Consider the following 14,258-nt stretch of genomic DNA (forward strand, 5'->3'; position numbering starts at 1 on the left):
CGTATAGGGCATTCATTAAAGGGAAGGAGAGGAAGAAGCTGACCTTGGCTTTCGGAGCTGTGTGAGCAAGTTGGCTTTGGTCTCCTACATAGGGAGCAACAACTCCAAGACCTCCACAGCCCTGTACAGCAAAGTAGGCATTCTCCTCTGTAGGACAACATGATAAGATTTCAGTTTCAGGGCAGGCTTAGGTGAGGTACCCGGACCATAGTGTTTTGCAGGCCCAGGTAAAGACTTCTATAATTATAAAAGGAGATGAAAAGGTTATCAACCTCCCCATCATGTAAAATAAACTGAGTCATGTGAATGGACAGAGTCTGTCCCAAATTTGACCTCCATCCTGGTAGACATATGACACTGCAGAAAAGGATCCCCCCCAACGGACCTCATGAAAGCAAAGCTGCCCTTTTGTAATGATGTAGCATGACACAGGACACGCCATAGCTGAATGAGGGTCTATCACATCACGTGGCCCAACTGAGTACGTCAGTGCCATTGTAGGAAGGGGCAGAGCCCAAAGCTATGGCAATGCAAAGGCAACAAGTGAGACCTTTGGTAAAGAAGTCAAAATCACAGTCCTTACTAAAATGTTATGGGGGACTTCGACTGGAGTGAGCCAATGCCATTGCCTGAAGGTGCTTCAGAGGGAGACAGAGCCATCTTAAAAATTTGCAGTATGTCTTCCCACAAGGTAGCGATTTGCTGCAAATCCAAAGATATGCACCTGAGTTTCCAGGCTCTTTTCCAAAGATTGGGTTGATCTCTGAAGCTAAAGAAGCAGACGTGGGAGTTGTATCATCATGATGCAGACTACTAGACCTGACCAAGAAGAGACTCATTGGGAAGATGAAGAGTCTGATTAATACTAGCTCTTCGAATGTTTCTATAATTCTTGTCCTTTGACTTACTTGAGGGGGTGAGCTTAAGTGGAACAGCCTAGTTTCTTTCTGTCCTCTGTCATGAACTGTTTGGTCTCCTGGTCCTTGATTGATTTTGATTGCCACAAAACCTCATGCTTAGCCCAAGACAACACCAGAAATGGGTGTATTTTGGGTCCATGACCATCTGTTTGAGGCAGGAACTGCATGGTTTAAAACATGTCATTTTCAGCGTGAATTACTCCATTAACTAGCCAATAAATTAGAAGAAGAAAAAGGTTGAAATTGAATGGAAATGAAAAAAGCAGGTCTTTTAGTCTGCTTTGAAGGGCATGTAAAAAAAACAAAAAAAAAAAAACATGAACTACGTGAGAGCCCATGGGAGGTACCTATATGAGTCTCCATGTAGTCGTGTCAGTAGCAGTTGGAGCTGCGTCTGACACGGACTGTGCGAGAGCTATGGAGGCTTATAAGAATCTAGTGAGGCATCAGGCAGGATTCAAAAGATGAGAATGGTTTACTGAACAAAAAAGGTGGAGCTGGTGTCAAGCACATTTGGGTAACCTTCTCAGATATATCAGGTAACCATACGGTCAAGAAATAAACAATGCTGCCACACACATGCCAACTGTTAACATGAGCAGATATGTAGATGTATTCAGATAAAAGTATTTCTTAAATTACCATTTGATTTATAGCTTTTTGCCCATATCTACACCTGTAAACATTAGCTAATCTGGCAGCTACAACAGTAGGGACTGTTAAGTAGGGTGCTGCTTTACCTGAACTTGCACCACAGAACTACTCTAATCATTCTAGTTCTTTTGTTTACAGTCTTGGTTACTTGGTGAGAATTATTCATTTTAATTCTAATCTTACATGTTTGATCATCATTGGGTGGTGGGAGGTCCTAGTCCTGTCTGCTGAAAGTATTACTCCCTGAAAGTAAAAATGTAGGAATGGAAGGGATAAAAAGGAATGCAGAGGAGCAATTACAAAGAGATGGCACCTTATTTCCACAGAAAACCCTCTGTGCTCACTGTGAAAGTAGGGATGCATTGCTTGGACAATATCTAGGACGGTTGGGTGGTTCCATAGCTTGGTATGGGGGTATTGTATGTAGCAAGATCCTGACGGCCTCTAGCTTCAAAACACTTTTAGCATGCCTCCCATGCTAGAAATTAAGCCTAAACCGGATTCAGCTGAAATGTGCTAATACACATTTGTGAATACTTGTCTGAGAAGCATTCATGACGCCTGAGTAAGAAAAAAAGCCTATGCAAAGCACAGAAATGGAGAGAAGGATCTGAAAAGGAAAGTCTGTCAAATGCCCCAAAACATGGCTAATACAAGCCAGTAGTTGGGAGCTTAATAGCTCTTCTTAGACCAGGATAGGCTATGGTCCAAGCCAACTACAACCAAGCAAACCTTCACAATATAAAACCATAATGGAAAAACAGTGGTAACACAGGGAATCATCATATTGTGGGTAGCTGTTAAAGAGTCTAGGCAGAACCAATAAAGATTAATCTGTTTGGCACTGATCTGTCCACAATATTCTAAATTAAGGCTTTGCATGGTGACCAGGAGAAGGCCACCATATCCAACAATCAGTCCTGACACCTTACCACACACAGGAGCGCAAGCAACAACCAAAGACAGATGAAAGTAGTGACTGGGTAGATACTACATCTACCCAAGTATAGGTTCCCAAACCTATGCAGACTGGCTCCCTGAATGGGATGGTATCCAATGATAGGCAAGACCACTGGCCACAAAAGCATAGCAACCTCTACAGAACGTGTCACCTAATGTACCACTTATGTTGCCTCGTCTAGTTTTTTTTCTTCTTTTTAATGTGCCTAATGACCAACTGTGTAAGGAAGCATAGGCGGAGGAGGTATGGGTGAGTGGAGTTTTTCTGGATATATGTACTTGGATGCCTCAAATGTTTATACTTATTTTCAATGAACAATTACTCATACTTTTGGTGAGTACCTGTCGATTACGACAGCATTGCTGGCTGAATACTTCGGACTGAAATATGATGTATGTAGACTACAAGGTGCTATACTGTTGCTCAATGGTTGTATCATCCAGTAATATTGTGTGAACAGTCACTCTTGTTGAAATGACAATAAAAACTTTTTTTTTTAAAAAGGAAGGTACTAATGGGTAACACCACTTCGTTCTCTCACAATCTGGGGCCTTTGTTACTTACATTTCTGAATTTACACTGACAAGACACCATACAGGACTGTTTGCTTTGGTAAAAGTGGTCTGTGTGGGAACCTCTTAAGTGTTAAGACGGGAGGGTAACTTTCACAAAATCCTTGTATTGTGAGTTGCAAGGCAGCTGACACTCCCCACCAACATGAAAAAATAGCTTTTTACTCTTTTGTTGATCTTCATTTACCACACTGGACTAACACCAAACTGGGACAGTGGTAGTCACAAGAAGAAGGTGCTGAGCAGTAATAATGTAAGGTGATACAAGGGCATAGTACAATAATACACAATACAGTCACAAAATAAATAGGAAGAATTTTGTATACAGCACATCTCACTGTAAAGTATGTACAGACAGGCTAAGCTAGAAAGTCATAGTTTAATAAGGAATCAAACAGGCCTCATGTTGTCTGTATTCTGATGCCCATTGACTATTAGATTCAACGTTATCCAATCTCTGAAGATCAGTTTTATCTGTCTTAGATTGCTGCGACATTCCAAAGCCCACAGACTTTGATTAGAAGCCAAAATATCCTGCCACTATCCTGGTACTTCAATAGAGGTTTGTGGTCAGCTGAAGAAAACTGCCTACTACATTCTATGATATTGGTGAGCTGCAGCATCCACAAAGTCACAGGAGCTGTGCTGAAAAGCCAGCAGATTGACAATCCTGTTTGGATTAAAAAAGAGTGTATTGAGCAAAGGATGTAGAATAACAATTGTGCTTAAATTTAGAGGAGAATGGGTCAATTAAAAGAGAAAGGGTCCAATGTCTGCCATGTGGCCAGAAAAAGACTAGAAGGAAGTTCCTTGGTAACTGATGGGGACTAAATCTGGAGGTGAGTAAAGTCAGACTGTACACAGGCTTCAAAATGTAACCTTCAGGCTAAACAAAAATGCACTCTAATCCTCTCACCTACTAGGGAAGAACAACCAATAATTCTGGAGCAATTCTAACTAGTGTTTTAGCAGAAGTATTAATGAAACATCATTTACTAGTTCATCCATCATCTTCGTCTCAGCCCTTACTAATTGATGTCAGAGCGTCATTCAGGAGATAGATGTCATTATGACACCTCCGAGCATGCTGTTGCCCTCCATTTTTGGTTTAGAACTGTCCTACTCCCATGTCAGGTCAAACTCAACTGCTCCTCAGGCCATTATGTGTAAAAGTTAGGGGTATTCCCCTTCAGATGTAGGCACTGCTGCTACATAGGACCTCCAAAATAACTTTACCTTCCATTATAAGTTGGTGTCAGCAGAAGCTCGGATGTCGTTTTTCTGGTAGGACTGACACCACTATGCCAATACAAAATGCTTCATGTCCTTATAAAAGTCAATGAATGTTGCACCCCTATCAATCCACTTTTTCTATTTGTAATCTTCAGAGGCCTTACCATGCTGACTTCTTGTGTCAGATTTAATCCTCAATCAATAAGGGTTGTTATAAGGATGACGGATGCAGTAGTAGTTGTATAATTACTTATTGGTAAAATCTTCATTTTCCCAACCTACATCCAGCCTTATACTGCACCTTCCCAAGCATAAGTATGTGGTCATGACCAGTATGATGTGGCAGACAAGACTTAATGGCACAGAAGGATATAAAGTTATATAAATAAATACAATAAAGACTTAGGTGGGGAATAGAGTTCTAACAGCCAGGCAGGGGTGTTTTTTTCCAGGATACGGCTAAGGAGAAGAGCTTGTTTACTATGGAAATGGACATGAAAGACTATCACTCACACCAGTGAAAATTACCAGGGCATTGCTTGTGGTTAAGTAATCATGACTATTTCATTTGGGGAGTGAATATTTGCTAGGAGAATAAGATGCTTGTCGGACAGCTTAATGTATCACTACTGGCTGCACTCTCAAATACTCAAGTATTTTTCTGTCCTAGAAAAGAAAGATCTTGCCAAATAGCTGCAATCATGTTCAATAAGAATCACCTACTGGCTCATCTCAGTCACTCAAGCCTGATGCTTTTTCTGCCATTACAACCTACAATTCAATCTTAGTAAATAGCTGGAGTTACTTACATCTGTCTGTGGCATGTGCCATGATAAAAGTAACAAAACTATGGAAAACACAAAATTGTGTAATTTCCTTATTTTTGTGTTGTTTTCAATCGTACAGTTAACATGTTATTAAGTATTACCAATTTTGCCAACTAATGATAACGAATAGACAGGTCACTAGTGCTTTGTCAAGAATGAAGCATTTGAAAGAATCTAAAGTACATCTATCAGCAGTACATCATACATGCGTACAACACCTCTCTTGCTGTAATCTCACACTTGGATAGGAGTAAGAGACGAACACAAATTTACTACAGATAAAGAACACAGATCCAGCCACACTCCATTCCATTGGCTGCAGTAAAACAAAATCCAGTTTTTCTTCTAGCACAACCTTTGTTCACACACTGTAACTTCCCCTTCATGTCTATCTCGGCCTTTCTGGATTTGGGTACTAATTTGACTCAGTACTTGAGCAGGAAGGTCGCCCCATACATTTTTACACCATGACAATACCTTTGATTCAGTACCCCTGGGCCTTCCCATCCAAAAAGTCTGATGCAAAGATCCCTAGTTATCGAAACATGATTCCACAGTAGTGTCAAGATAACATTCTGGGTGAAAACCAGCCCAAACTAAAGACAACCATTCTTAAATGCAGGATGCGCGAAATACTGGGAGGACAACATATACATTGCTAAAGTTCACAGACATACAAAAGTAAACATGCAAGTTTAATCACACTCTTATTTATTTAAAATGCTGCCAACCTAATGAGAGCAAAGGAAGTGTTCTAAATTTAATGACAAACTGTTACCACCAATTAATCATAACTCTGTCACAAAGATTCCTAATGTTAGTGTAACATAGGCCGATGCCAGCTTGTTTTAGCAGATCCAATGACTAAAATTAGTCCCACTTAGATTCAGTGGTTGTAAATTAATTACACTTGAAGATCATGAAACTATTGCAAGAGTTCGGCATCCATGGCCCCTTATTGGATAACCTAGATATAGCCCCAAATTGTCAATTCGCCACGTGTGAAGAGGTCTGTAATTGAAAAGGTAGCAGAAGTCTGAGGCCATCAGTGGTAATTATCTTCTAATAATCATGGTAATAATGAAAGACCCATGGAAATGTATTATTCTTCAGCTTTGTGGAATACAGTAAAAAAAAAAAAGTCACAGAGTGCCACTAAGGGGAACATCATACCTGCAAACATGAGTTCCGAAACATCAGGCTTGACATGTAGACAGGTAAACAGCGGCAAGGGGTTCTGGCCCTCATTGACTTTCTCCTTCATGTGGCTCAATTTGCTGGTCATTCTCTACACAGGAAAATGAATGAGAAAAATTTGCATTTAAGCAATCGAGTGGCTACATAAAAGAAGTGTGTGCACCATGGAATAAAAGTAAAATTTCAGCACATTGTGTGCCAAACAGTGTTAAAGTTCTGACAAGTCCAAAAAGAGACAAAACCAGATACGGGGAAATGCAGCTGAAAATTAACTTTACCATACATGATAATCAACCCCATGATCCTGACCCCCAGGGTTTCTTTTTTATTTCAATGTAATTTGCTACAGGCTTGGGACCCTAAATACGAGTTTGCCAGAGAACAATATCTCAGACAAATTCAACAACCATAACCATGTTGCTTACTGTCTGGAAGGTACGAGTGTGATGTTGTTCACGCTGTCTGAACTTGCACAGGAGAAGTGCTATTTAATGCCAAAGACCTTAAATGTTAAGGTTAAGAGCGTAATTGATTGGCGGGTTGGTGTGGATGAAAGAGTAGGTGTACATTTGGAAGAATCAGCGGGTATGTGAGAACGTACAAGGATAAATGAATGAGCAAATAAGTACATCAAATGATGAACCACTACTGCTGGCACCTACCCATTCATTCATCAGTTCATGCAACTATCAATCCATGCACTCACCTTGACCACCCATGCAGTCAGACCTCTGTACATCCAGTCACAGATACATTTACCCGCTGATGCAATCAATCTCTCAGTCATCCATCCATCCTTTCATTCACTAATTCAGAAACAAACGACAGATGTAAGCATCAGTCTTGTCTAACAGAAGGCCACTGCAATGACTATATTAGAATGCTAATTGTTTCCTTTATTTTGATTAATGAATTAGCTGTGAAAATACAACAGATGTCTTGTAAGGTACGCTCAATCCACTGATGTGTGAGTATGGGCCTTGGATATGCACACAGGGTGCTGCTGATTGTGCATGCTTCCAGTCTGCTCATTCTTACGCTCTGCCCCATATACAATGATAGTTATTTAAGGGCAAGTGTGCTTTGGTTGTTGAAAACACACTCCTGAGATGCATAGATTTCCAGAGACTCTTTGAACACCTTGGCTTCCTTTTGCCCTCTGCTGCTCCCACCTGAAGAACTTACAGGATGGTTTCCTGGTACTCACACTCCTGGGTAAATGGGCCCTAGGGCCAGCAAGGCGGAAGGGATGTGTAATATCGTAGCCTCCCTCACTTCAGCTTAACACTTCTGTGGCAGCAACATGTTGATGAAGCCGTCAACCTGCATCATCTGGACTTGCTATCTACTGAGCTCTTGTGTCTGACACAATCGTCCTGCTAGTTCTTGGTTAGTTCATGAGCTGGTTTTGATTAGCAGTCCCTGTCAGGGGTCCTAGAACTGAACTCTAAACATAGCCAGGAGATACAAGTCCATTGATTCACAACAAGGCTATCTTGGCTGCAAGTGCTATATAAGGATTCCTGACCGGATACTGAAGCTCTGTGTTTAGATGAGCTCTCGGCAGAGATTTTTAGTCAATGTGGGCTTTGGATTTTAGGACTCTGGAAACATTACTGGTGAGCATAACAAGGACAAAGTGAATTGGTTCTCTTGAAAGGTTAGTTTATTTTTTAGAACTTGCTTAGTTATTTTCTTGTTGTATGCCAAAGCAAAAGAGATCTTGATTATGAACATTATAAAGGCCCATTAAGGACAAAAGACAACAATAAGGATGAAGTATTAGGCATTGTGTTTGAAGGGCACTCTGAAGTGCTTATGAGCATAAGTTTGCTTATTTCCCTTAAGATCACCATTGGAAACACGAGCTGTGGGAACTACCATCTAAGGCAAAGTGTAGTTACTGTGCTCTATTACTACTCAGCCCAAAGTGAAAAACTGTTCCCACATCCGGTTGTAGGTCTCCCACCAAGTCCCACCAAGTCCCTCTAGAGAAGGGGCATTTTGACAGCTTCTACAGCACCCCAGGATGTGGTTGCTAAACGGGGCCCGCGGTGGAGCTCTGACTGCCCAGATCTCAACATGGCAGCACCCGCCACGATGCCACCTCGCTCCCTGTGATTAGTGTGGCTTGTTGGGGGGGCACTCTGGCGACTGCCCGGAGGTGCCGGAAATTAAACAGACAAGCACCCCACAACCCGCAGCGGCATTTTGGGCTCGGTGAAAGTGTGCACCGCCTGAGGCCAGAACTGTGACAGACGCACCTGAAAGCAATCAGGGACGTGATGGGTGAGCTTCCCCATGGGGTGAGGACATCCTTCACAGCTGGGAGGCCGCTGATTAGAAGGAGGGCACCTGCGGGGCCAGAGAGGACCCAGGCAGCATATGTGACTGACAAGGTGGCAGAGACAGCGGAGGTACTGTGTGATTGCAACATTGCACCCTACTCCTGTTTTGTTCCCGCTGACGGTCTATGCTCACTCCTTGGAGGGCCCTGCTCCCGGTAGGCCGCTGGGTAAACAAGACATTTGTTTCATCCCACACCGGGTCCCCCCCTCACTCCTCATGCCACCCCCCCGCCCATGGGTGCCACCTAGTCCTACATGTACAAACGCACTGTGGGGTTCCGGGACTGGATCTGCTCCCAGCACCCTGCTCTCAGCTTGGAGACACTGCGGACCCTCTGTTGAGTGATATACTACCCCCAGAGGCACCTTCAGGGACTTTACGCCAGCAAAATGCGGTGACTGCATAACAAGAAGGTCAATTCCGGACCTGACATGAGTGTAATGTTGAGGTGAACTAATCCTGTATGGTGGAAGGGCCCTTACCTGCTTCTCTTTCCCCGTGATCTGAGTCGGGTAAATGTGACACCGATCATCCTTTCCCCATTTAAGGTCTCGGTGAGCCAGTTAGTGAGGCAAGTTGAGACCCGAAACTGGTAGGAAATACACACCACTGCCGTCTAGCAGTTGGGCCCTGGCACAGATTCACTGAGACCAGCTGTGGTTCCCACCCACACAAAAAGCTGCGCAATTAGAGTGGCACCCAGTTCAAAATGCAGAGCTATTAACTCACCTGGGGAAAGAGGGCGGGAGAGAGTAATGAATCGAGCTAATGCCTTGCCGCCCTATTACACCTCCTCACTATACCAGGTGCAAATTGGTTAGTAAGAAGGGAGCTGCGGAGTCCAGGGCGCAACATGACTCCCTCACCGCAGGCAGACAAGAGGGGTAACACCTTCCGATAGCTATCATGGACATCAACATGGGCCGATCCTAGACACCATTCAACAAGCTTTTGCAGCCTCCGGGGAAACCCTAGACCTAAAAAAATAGACATGATGGTGCCTGACCTAGGTTTATTAAGGGATGATCACTGGGGGCTAAAAGAGTCACATCTGCTTAACGGACCCCTGAAGACGTCCCCTGGCCTGTAGCAAATGCACAAACGTAGGTCTACCATGGAGGCCAAGATTAAAACACTGGGGGCTCAAGAAAAGGATGCGGAAAACAGGGCCAGGAGGAGTAACATATGAATTATTGGGCTGCCAGAACGAGTTGAGAGTCCAGGTGTAAACATGAATGATTTCCTGTTGCTGTGCAACAATGTGGCACCAGAAGGACTTTCACTATCTAAGGTGCTTAAAAAAAACAAAAAACAAAACAAAAAAAAAACAGAAAAAAAACACACACATTCTACCCCCCCCCCCTCCACCCACCCCCACCCTCTGCGGACAACCACCATGTCAGGAGCTTCCCAGACTTAAGGAGGAAAGTTACAAAACAAAAGGCTTCCTTCACGGATGTTAAAAAGAGACTGAGAACCATGGGGATCCAGTACGCTAAGCTCTTCAATGCTAAACTCAGATACACCCATAATGATGAGGTACTTTTTTCACATCTTCTCTGCAGAGATGGGATTGAACAGAGATGATTCCTCGAGGGGTGGCCCGGGAGGCGGGTGGCCCCTAGAAGTAATACATGAAATACTCACTGAAAACTATATGCAGGGGTAATGGTGCTGCACCGTCCAGCACCCAGGTTCTCTAAGGGCGCCGGAAAACAGTGGAAATAGTCTCAGCTCTCAGTGGGTCTAACTCCGACCCTCCCATCGAACTAGAGATCTACAAAGGGAGACACAGAGTCTAAGTGTGCGTCAATCTTCTCCTTTGATTCTGCTGACTCACCCCCCGGTGATAACCCCTGGCACCTCAGATGAAATCATTAGACCGACACCACTCTACAGGTGGCCGGGGTGTCAAGTAGTTGGCAAGTAACTGCATAATGCATATTAACTCCTGCGGGCATGGGAGGCTGGGGGACCCCACTTTAGATCTGGCTTCTCTGCATTCAAGTGTGAGCTAGTATGCTGCATTGAGCTTGCCCAAATGGTACATATGTTGCCTAATTAGATTTGGTGGGTGGCCTGGGAGTGGAACAGAATTGGGAACATGTTATTTTACTGGCATTATGAATGGCGTGTTGTGATGCTGGGAGGAACCTCGCTGGGTGCTTCCCCCCCCACCCCCCCTGAAAGTTGCACATTATAAGAGTGCACAAATGTTCTGGGTTTGCTCATGGTTTGATGGAAAGGTTTAATTTCCTAGTCCTGGGGTTGGGGAGTTGGACTATTCTAGTAGTTTTTGGGTGTTTAAGTTGGTTTGCATCTGTACACCTGTCACCACTACAACACACACGAGCCACCCCGTTTGCAAGGCCTCACTGGCTCAACCCTTTCACTTACTACGTTAATCCTTCCCAATGGCATCCTCCCCAATGTATTTGTCAGCTGGACCATAAGGGGGCTTAACAACAGGACAAAGCTATATAAGGTGTACTCATACCTGAAAAGGAAAGGAGTGCATGTGGCGCAGATTCAGCGAACACACCTAGCACCCCTGGAACTAAAAGCCATAAAGAAGAGGTGGTGCGGGCACACGTGTCACAACATATTCTGCTTCTGCCAGGGAAGTCTTGCATGGGTCCAACCTGGAGTCCCATTTCAGGTCACAAAGAAACTGATAGACCCAAATAGCCACGAAGTCTTGATATTAGGACGCTTGCTGTCCGAGATCTCAAAATAGTGGGAGTATATGCACCCAATTATGACCAGGGGAGTTTCTGGGCTGTCTGGGGTGATCTGACACGGGCAATCTTATTGGGAGAAGCCTATAACTGTGTCTCTGACCCTTTCCTTGATAGATTATATTCTCCACTGAGTGGCTCCTCAGTGGTGCTCACAAACAAGCCCTACCAGAAATGGCAGTATCAATGGGGCCTAATTGATTCTTGGAGGCAACTGCATCCTGGTATGAGAAACTATTCTTTCTATTATGGACTTTATGACCTGCATGTCCGACTTGAAACATTTTTGGCGTCTCCCGATGTGCACAGTGCCATCCACAATGCGGAATATCTATGCCACAAGGTGTTGGATCATAACCTTCTCTTGATATTGCTAGACTAGCATAGGGAGCGCCACCATATCCTGGACTGGCGTTTACTGGTGGAGTCCCTGGAGGATTCAGCTTTTCGCTACTCCACTGGTGAGGGTATCTGAGATTACTTCCTGGAGAACACCGCCTCCAAGGAATGGGAGGCCTTCAAGTCAGTGATTAGGGACAGGTGTATACCAGAAACAGTAGGAGTCAGGCGCACCCTGGTGAAGGAAATCAAAGGAAAGGAAAGTGCACTATGGACCATAGAGCTATAAAAACCAGGCAACCCAGACTTAACACAAACGCTCTTAGAGGCTGAAGAAGAGGAGGCAGTCTGTATAGTGAAACTATGATGCTTCAAATACCTATCCCATATGGCATGGGCCCATGCCGAGAGTGACAAAACAGGGACCCTTCTGGCATGGCTGGTAAATCCCACACCCCATATCTCACTAATTCTCGAATTAGAAGCTGCCTATGGTGGATGCCTTTACCACCAGGAAGCCATTAATGCTAGATATGAAGAGTACTATACTTTGCTGTATGCTCTTCCAAGAGATGGTCCCACTGCTACTCGGTTGCAATTCATTGAAGAAATAGATTTACCACACTTAAGAGAGGATGAGGCTTTGGAAACAGGCAGCACCATTACATTGCACTAATTTCAAGCAGCCATTAGAGCAATGGTCTGTGGAAATGTACCAGGCATGGATGGCTTTCCGGCAGAGTTTCATGCAACGTATTTGGAGAAGCTCGCTCCAAAACTAGTAGAACTTTATGCAGCAGCGCTGGAGGCGGCGGCATCTCCCCCCACACCACAAATGAAGCCAGTGAAGCCAGTGCATCCATCGGAGGATGTGTGTATTCATGTACAGTCCATTATCAACGCTAAACATGTACTACAAAATTCTGAGCAGAATATTAGTTACACGCCATCCATGCCTAACCTGATCCACCAAGATCAAACAGGTAACATTCCAGGCAGAAACACTGCAATTAACATCAGACGACTCCTGTTTCTCCTGGAGCCTCCTCTCCCAGATGCAGGGGGTGCAGTCATCATAGCCACTGACACTGAAAAGGCCTTTGACAGCCTGAGATGGGATTATCTCGACAAGGCAATGTCTAAAATGGTACCTGGTCAGGGATTCATCAGATGGACCAAGCTACTATATGCGGCACCCACAGCTTGGGTCAAAACAGGCAGAACAATTGCAGGTCCCTACACAGTGGCGAGAGATTTGCTGTGGCAGTGGAGCCCCTGTCAAATGCGGCAAGAGCGGGTACTTATTACAGTGGGCTGGAGGCTTGGAGAAGGCAGCAGAGAAGTGCACTGCATGCGGACGATATGATCCTCCTTCTCCGAGATGCAGAGGATGACCTAAAAGGGGCCATCTCCCTCTTGGAATGTTCAGGGAGGTATCAGGCCTCTACATTAACTGGCAGAAATCCCACATCTTCCCAATTTGCTGCGTCACGCCCCTGCCCCACGATCTATGCGGCCTCACCTGGGAGACTTCAACCATCAACTATCTTGGGGTAAAGGTCTATCATGATCCCCAAGATCTGTTGGATGGAAAGGTTGGTGCAGGAGTCAGAAAACTATGCACAAACATGGCCTTTTGGAAAACGCTCCCATCATTCTGTAGTGGCCCGCACTGCAGTCACCAATATGGTGGCTTTACCGCATCTACTCTATTTTTTCACCACCCTGGCCAGTGCATATTCCTCAATCCCTCTTCCGCGAACTGGACTTATTACTCAAATTTATTTGGGGAAAGGGAAGGTGGAAAGTGGCTTTTAGCAAACTACAATGCCCATCCGGGGAGGGGGAGCTAGCGCCACCTGACATGGAGACTTATTACCTAGCCACCCAGCTCCAGTGGTATAATCAATAACTAAATGCGAGACTCGGGGATGAGATGCCTCATAATATTACACCATTTAATACCCTATTGCGCATCCTTCAATGGACCACTGGACCTACAGGTTAGAAGGTGCTGTTGGCTGCGCAGCTTACAATACACCCGGAGTGCCTCGCCATATTCCCCAGACCTCCCGTTTAGATGCCTGGCCTTACTGCCAGGAGGAAGGGCCCTTCGAGGCCGGTCAGGATGAGCAGAGTACGACATTACTCAGATAGGTGACCTGTACAGGGATGGGGAACTACTATCCTTCGAGAGCCTTACTGAGGATTATGGATTGTCGCAAGGACAAATCCTATAGCATAGGGCAGTAATTGCTACAGTTAGGAGACACTAGGGACAAGGCACAGCGGAACACAATAATCACCTGAGCTGCCAAGTGCTTTGCACTATGAACAGTAGAATAAAGGCAGTCATACTCCTATACAGAGCACTCTGTACAGACATGCTAACCCCACTAGAAACTCTGCGCATTAAATAGGAAGAACATATTGGCTCCACACTAGGGGAGAGTGAGTGGGCTACTATT

The 14,258-nt window shown here is 44.6% G+C and overlaps 1 protein-coding gene across 1 annotated transcript in view; it reads right to left on the reverse strand.

The window, feature by feature from the left end:
- The window catches only part of PLA2G4A (phospholipase A2 group IVA), a 698,142-nt gene that overhangs the window by 400,773 nt on the left and 283,111 nt on the right, over positions 1-14,258 (reverse strand). Inside the window, exon 10 of the mRNA XM_069231997.1 lies at positions 6,341-6,455. Within this exon, the coding sequence (XP_069088098.1) occupies positions 6,341-6,455 (115 nt within the window). The remainder of the gene's footprint in view (positions 1-6,340; positions 6,456-14,258) is intronic.

This window comes from Pleurodeles waltl, chromosome 4_2 (assembly GCF_031143425.1).
Source record: "Pleurodeles waltl isolate 20211129_DDA chromosome 4_2, aPleWal1.hap1.20221129, whole genome shotgun sequence".
NCBI classification, from domain to species: domain Eukaryota; kingdom Metazoa; phylum Chordata; class Amphibia; order Caudata; family Salamandridae; genus Pleurodeles; species Pleurodeles waltl.